This window comes from Nannospalax galili, unplaced genomic scaffold, assembly GCF_000622305.1.
Source record: "Nannospalax galili isolate Female #2095 unplaced genomic scaffold, S.galili_v1.0 scaffold875, whole genome shotgun sequence".
NCBI classification, from domain to species: domain Eukaryota; kingdom Metazoa; phylum Chordata; class Mammalia; order Rodentia; family Spalacidae; genus Nannospalax; species Nannospalax galili.
Window position 1 is genome coordinate 105172 of NW_008337059.1, and position 7141 is coordinate 112312.

The following is a 7141-nucleotide window of genomic DNA, read 5'->3' on the forward strand; positions in this document are numbered from 1 at the left end:
CCAGTTCTTCATGTCTATGTACCTGTAATTTAGTTCTCTTTTATCTCTTCTCTGGCTGACTTACTAGGTGTGTTTTTCTTATCGAGATAGCTTTATGAAAGGTATATAGTTGCTAAAGAGAACTCTGTTTTCCAAAACAGTAAAGATTAGTCTTTTACATCTGTGTGTGTGTGAGCACGTGTGCTTGAGCGCGTGCATGCGTGCATGCATGCATGGCCACACGCTACTGTGTGTGGAGGTCAGAGGACAAGGACAACTTACAGTAGTTGATTCTCTCCTTCCACCATGTGAATTCTGGGGATTGGACTCAGGTCATCAGGCTTGGTGGCAAGTGCCTTTACCTACTAAGCCATCTCACCAGCTTTTTATTTTAAGTTAAAAAAAGGCAATGTATTACATTTATTTATTTACTTGTGTGTGTCGGGGGGTGCCATGGCATACCTTTGGAAGTCAGAGATAATTTGCAGTAGTTGGTTCCAGGGATTGGACTCAGGTCATCAGGCTTACTAACAAGAATCTTTATGGTTCTTGTTCGCTCCCATGCTTTTTTTAAAATAGGATCTCAGGACTGGAGAGATGACTCAGTAATTAAGAGCACTTGGCTGCTCTTTCAGAGGACCCAAGTTTGGTTCCTGGCATCATGTTAAACAGCTCACAACCACCTGTAATTCCAGTTCCAGGGAATCTTAACATCCATTGTGGCCTCCTCTAGTACCTACACACATGTGGCATATGCAGACACGGATATGCATACACATAAATAATAAATCTTTAAAATCGGATCTCAATTATGTAGCCCAAATTAGTCTTTAGCTTGATATCCCCCTATAGGGAGTGCTCTGGGCCCCAGGCGTGGTGTGTGCGGGTATCAGGGAGTGCTCTGGGCCCCAGGCGTGGTGTGCGCGGGTATCTCGGGATCCCCGCCACACGGCTCTGGCCGCGGCTTTTCCCGCAGGCTCGGGTCCCATGTCTCTGTCCGTGCATCTCTGGTGCTGACAGCCTCTCTGCTACTGGAGCATTGTCCAGCCGAATCCTGTCCCTATTTCACCCGTCCCTATTTCACCTGTCCCTATTTCACCTCAGGATGCGAGGTCCACTGGCCACTGAACCCCACGGGAAGAGTACGAGGACAGCGAAAGCTAGGATGTCCGTAAGTTGGTCACGGGGGAGTGCGCCACCCGGAGAGGCTAGGTCGCCGGTAGTAAGGCACAAGACTCAAGACTCGGCTTAGTCTGTGTTACAGCTTTATTAAGTGTCTCTGCTCTCAGCAATTCAGCAGCTCTGCGACCCAGCTCTCTCTCTATTAAGAGAAAACTAGGATACTTATACCATGGGGGTATTGGTAAAAGCTTTGGCTGTTAGATGCTTTGTGAGGCATTCTATTTACATATGGAAGTGGGTTTCTGCCAGACTGCTGTCTGCCTGGAAATATCACACAGGAGGCATGGTATTCCTAAAGCCTGAGGCCATGTTTATGTTATGGCATTTGTGGCGGGCACTTCAAAAGGAGAGTCAGGAAAGATGCCAGGAAGGCACCCTGCTATGAAAGGAGCCCTCAGCACATGATCCCGAGCTGCATGAGCTGTCCGGTCGTGAAGGGACTTCCACTTTGCATAACAGAGGTCCCCAACATCCCCCTGTCTCTATTACCTGCTGGGATAACAGGTGGGCACCACTGTGCCAGCTAGGAAAGATTAATCTTTATTTTCAATTGAGTTAGAAATAAGCAAGATCATAGAATTTTGGACTTAAAGTAGCAGAGAAACAGCACTGGAGAGATGCATTAGGAGCACTGGCTGCTCTTGAGGACAAGGTTTAGTTCCCAGCACCAGAATGACAGCTTACAAGCATCCTAACTCTAGTCTAGGGGATCTGACACCCTCTTCTCTCCTCCCTGGGTACTGCATGCATGTGGTACACATGTATACCTACAGGCAAAACATTCATACACATAAAATTAAAATAAAATATATTTTAGGTAATTAAAAGCATTTACTTCCTCCTTTCACATATGAGGAAATAACAGAGAAATTAAGCTTAGTTCACACTGATCACTAGCAAATTAAACTTCTAGAAGCTAATGTCCCCTTTCATTGTCTGCTGAGTGCTCTCTAGATTTTGCTGTTGTTCTGTTGTTTCTCATGGCAAAGCTGTCCTCCCAAATGATGTTGCCTATTTGTTTGATGAACCAAATCACAGTCTATAGATACTGACTCAGTCTGTGTGGGCCTATGTGCTTGTGTGCTGTGAGTAAGGAACTTCCCTATACTGGGAGGTAAGCTATGACTGGAGACAGAGGAATTGATAGTGTAGGTGGGGTTGTGTCCTTGCCTCCGTAAGAGGTCCACTTCTAAATTATACCATGATAGAATTATTTTTTTTGTTTATTTGGTTGGAGGGAAGTTAAGGTATTACTGTGTTTTTAGTCTAGACTAGTCAAACAGATCTGGATTCAAATGATGGCCATACTATGTAACAGCTTATGTGATCCTAGACAAGTTATTCGGACTCCAGTCTCATGGAACTCAGATTGGCCTGAACTTGCTATTTAGCCAAGGATGACCTTGACCTGATCTTCCCAGTGATGGAATTACAGGCATTCCTCACCACACCCAACTGGATTATTTCTTTATCTGTGGTAGAAAGAAGACTAATTGCACACCTTCCTTGAAGGATAGTGAAGATCAAAAAGGAAGATTTTCTTGACTTCCTAGCACCAGTCATAACACGTACCACTGGGACCGGAGCCACTGGGGCTATGGCTGCTGCCAAGAGGACACCAGAAGGCTTGACAATCTAAAGAGGATCCCAAAGATGAACAGAATCCAGGCATGGTGGCATAGGCCTGTAAACTCAGCTGCTGTAGAGGTTGAGGCAGGAGGATTACAAGTTCAAAGTCTGCCTGCACTATAGAGTGAATTCAAGGCCAGCCTGGGTACCTTAGTGACATAATTTCTCAAAACAGAGGGAGCTGGAGTTACAGCTCAGTGATAGAGTGCTTTCCTGCAAGCAAGCAACCAACCAGCAAACAAACAGTACACAAGAGCCCATCTAAGGAGTTGTGAGGGAAAAAGAGAATCAAGGATTATTAAAGCTAGAAGACTGAGAGAAGTCACCAGGGCCACCTGCCTTACCCTATAGATGGGCCAGTGAGTCCTGGAGAGAATGTTCCGTTTATAAGTAGGAGGGGAATGCTTACCTGGCAGGGGAGACACCATGATCTCGAAGGTGGTTTTCCCAGGGCAAGGCTTATCCATTGCTTTCTGAATGTACTGACCCCTGAGATTTCCCCAAATGTGGGAAACTCAACTGCATAGTTTGTGGTAGTGGAGGACTGTGTTCGCACTCTCCCCTGAAAAAAAAAGTAGTAGGGTAAACACCTGTTTATGGTCAAAGCCTATCACCCTGGGCTCAGAGTTCTTTATACCATTCTAAAAATCAGGGTCAGATTAAAGAATTATTCTTGGGTATCTAATAAGCGACCAGGCAGCTGGAAGAGGGATTCAATTGAGGCCTGTCTTTAGTGTGTTACTCCCCAATCCAAAACCTTTAGAGACTCTTCATCACGCCCAGAATAAAACAAATGCATTCAGGTCATCCTTCAGCCTTGTCCCTTTTTACATATTCTCACTGCCATACTGCATCCCTTTGTTTAGTTCTCCCTTAAAGAACTAACAACTGAAAAAGTTAATGGGAATATGCCTCAACCTTTTTTTGACGGGGGGGTGGGGGTGGGGGGGGGCTATATAGCTCTCGCTGGCCTGGAAGTTGCTATGTAGACTAGGTTGCCCTTGAACTTACAGAGATCTGCCTGCGCTGCCTCCTGAGTGCTGGGACTAAAGGTGTACTGGTGGACTACGCCCAGCTTTGGTTCATCCTTGAAGGTAGCACCATCCAAATGCCAGCATTTCCATGAAACCTCCACTCATCACATGAGGGACTTTGTTGTGATTGTCACCTGTGTTTGTTACATACCACTTGCCATGTGCGTTTTTCTTTACAGTGAGTAGCTGGCTAGCTGAAGCTTGCTGATCTCAAATCGACACTTTTCTGCCTCATTCTTTACTTCTTAAATATGGTGTGTGAATTGGCTAGAAAAGAGTTTAGGAAATGAATGGTTTTAATGCTTTCTGGCATAACAGGTATCTAAGAACATCTAGCATAATTGTTCCCTAGACAAGAGCATTCACACAATGGAACTATGCACAGCAGTGGAAGCTGTGGAACTTGAGCAGCTGTTGGCCTGAGTGTGTACTGCCTGGTCACTGGAATCCCACAGGAGGGCAGGGAGGATTGTGCTTCTCAGCAAAAAATTTCAGAGGTCCAAGGATAAGAAAGGCTACTTGAAAGACAGGGAGTGGAGGGCCACTTGGAGCTGCACATTCCAGCACATTTTCACCCCTGTGGCTCACTGATGGTAAGTTGGCAGACCTGACCTGGGGCTTTGAAAGAGTGCTCTTTCTCTTTCACACAGCTTTTTTTTCCCTACAGAACCTTGAGGGCATCAGAATGCCTCTACTTTCAGTGCACAAAGCAGCCAAGCCAGTCTGACCAGCTCAAGGGAAACACCAACAAGGTTGCCAACACCAATCACATGAACTCTGGTTACTAATTATCTCCTGGACTCCCAGGAGAAAGCTATAGTAGCTCACTGATTGGATCCTGAAGTTGGAGTGACTCCACATTGCTCTGCACTCCAACCAGAGCAGCAGGAAGAGTCTCCAGTGCTGTGGGAGACATTTTAAGCAGGACAGATCCAGCCTTAGGCTAGACTACACCTGTCTGCTTTTCAGCCCAACCCAAGCCCATGGAAAAGAGAAGTAAAACCCGTAGCTATGTTGAATATGAGTGAAATCGGTGAGACTGGAAAGGAAAGAGAAGCTGAGGAGAAAGCACCTCAGGGCTTCAGCTTGGAGAACGAAGACTGCAGGAGCCTCCGGAAAAGGAACGTTACTGTGCTGGATGGACTCCACACAGAAAATGGCTTGGACTCCACATACCTGGCCCAGTGGCGAAATCGGCCCTACAGAAAAAGACACTGTGGATACTGGGATTTTGAGCAGAGTGAACCAAGCTATTTGGACTGTGGGGAAGCCAACGAAAGTGGGGAGAGCTGTCTGTTTCCCGAAGGCTGTGATGGTTATAGGAGTGGAGATGTAGACTGTGGGAATCCCAGGCCTGGGTCAGAGGATCCTCTGCTTGCAGGAAGCTCAGATGTGGTCCAGAAAGCTGGGGAATATGGGCAGGTGAATGGCTGTGTAGATTACAAGGATCTGATTTATAATCCTGAGGATTTACAAAAAACCACACAGAGGAATAGCTACAGGAGTTTGGATGATTCTTTGGGGAATTTATATGAACCTCAAAATTGGTATATGAGCCTCAGGAATTTTAATTATAGTCTTGATGATTGTAAAGAAATTAACTTAGGTTATAGAGATCACAGTAATTTCTATCATGTTCCTGGGAGTTATTCTAAGGGTCAGTCTGTGGAGCTTCCAGATTTGAATGGTATCAACAAAGGTAAAGAATTTGTTAAATACTATGAAGAAGATGGGAAGGTTTACCAGAATGACAAAATCTACCCCAAAGCAAAGACTTACACCATGGATCTGGCTAACTTTGACTCAGAAAATAAAGGCTGTGATACTTTCTTTGCAAACTATGAGTGTGAATCTCATAATTTCAGACAAGTCGATTCTGTCCCTCAAGGGGAAGATTTGGAGTATCATGACGTTGACACACCCGTAATCAGGGCACCTAGAGGCAACGGAACCATTCCAGAAGGGGTAGAGAATCAGTGTACTAGGGGAGAGCAAGAACATCACTTTGGGATTCCTCGGGGCCCTGCATTAGAGAACACTTGGCATTTAGGAGAGGACAGAAGGTTAACTGGCCCAGAAACTTGGAGAAGGAATAGCTGCTTCCGCCGAACAGCTCCCAGCACCCTGAGACGCTCAGAGTTTGTGCAGAACAGGAAGAAACCCCAAGGTAGGAACTCAGCCGGCCTCTGACAGATTAAAGGATAAAACATGAAAACAGAACATTGGGTACGAGCAGTGGGTGTGCTTACAGAGCCTTGCGCCCCCATGTCTCATCAAGTGTGTTTTGTGTGAGACCAGCCTTTGAGGTGGGATCCCCTTGGGAGGCATTTTGTAGAGCAAGGGTAGAAGTAGCACCACGAATGACGTGCCATGGCCCCCAAACCAGACAGCACCTCATGGGAACTGTCCTAGTCTCCGTGGTTGTCAGCTGCCTCTAGTGCAAACATCCTTGCATTCTTATCTTAACATTCTTGTTCCTCTTGTGGGGACAGCACATTTATTATTGGGGCATCATGCTGAAAACTTATTTTCCTGACATGTTTCTCTCAGTCCTTAACCTTCTTTAGACTTTAGTAGGAGAGAAGACTTGATTTGTATTTTGGGCTGTTCTTTGTAACGAGCCCTAGAGCTCTTGTGGAATTCAGAAGCTTATTTGAATTTGTCATGGTGCTTTGTACCTGTTAGGTAGTCATTTCACCTCACTGAGCCTTCACCAAGTAATTGTAAAATGGGAGTGTCAGGAGTCTTTGATCCTGTAGAGGTTCTTCTGTCTTGCCTCGTGTCTTCATGCCTGTGACATGAGCTGTTTTTGCCGTGTTGTGTTTATAACTTTGGTACTCCCTGTTGAACTTTATTTTTATACTGTGTGTTCTCCACATGCTGAACTTGCCACAGGGAGTCTAGGCTATAGCCAGAGGATAAGGGTTAGAACCAGAGAAAGTGAATGATCTAGAAAGCCCACCTCACACCCCCCTTCCAAGAGGAAACTTTCTCACTTTAGTCTCTTTCAGAGTGGCTGACTGCTTAAGTTTGGACTGGGTCCATCAGAGACCAAAGAGACCATGGTGCAATCCCAAATTTGCCAGTGGTTTATCCTGTGCTCCTACTCACAGGCCTGATTTAACTCAGATTCCCAAGGCACCATTTAGACAGAGCAGGCACCTTGCACCTCTAGTTATGAAAGTGAAATGAAAACAAACCTACCTTCAGTTGGGAAGCTGAGGAATTTAATTTAGCAGGCAACTTTTTCTTTTTTCTTTCCATCTTTTCTTTCTTTTTCCATCTTTTCTTCCTTTCTCCCTCCTCTCCCTTCTCCT

General features: G+C 45.5%; 1 protein-coding gene and 1 non-coding gene across 5 annotated transcripts in view; both read left to right on the top strand.

The window, feature by feature from the left end:
* The window catches only part of Dnmbp (dynamin binding protein), a 115469-nt gene that overhangs the window by 62864 nt on the left and 45464 nt on the right, over positions 1 to 7141 (top strand). The window contains exon 1 of one of the 4 annotated variants that reach the window (XM_029563013.1): positions 4506 to 5991. The exons of the other annotated variants lie outside the window; for them this stretch is intronic. Within the exon in view, the coding sequence (XP_029418873.1) occupies positions 4836 to 5991 (1156 nt within the window). The 5' untranslated portion in view covers positions 4506 to 4835. Of the gene's footprint in view, positions 1 to 4505; positions 5992 to 7141 lie in introns of those variants that run through there. 4 annotated transcript variants of the gene reach the window in all.
* Positions 3192 to 3355, top strand: LOC115070178. The gene has a single exon (XR_003849378.1). It is a non-coding gene; the product is annotated as a U1 spliceosomal RNA (small nuclear RNA).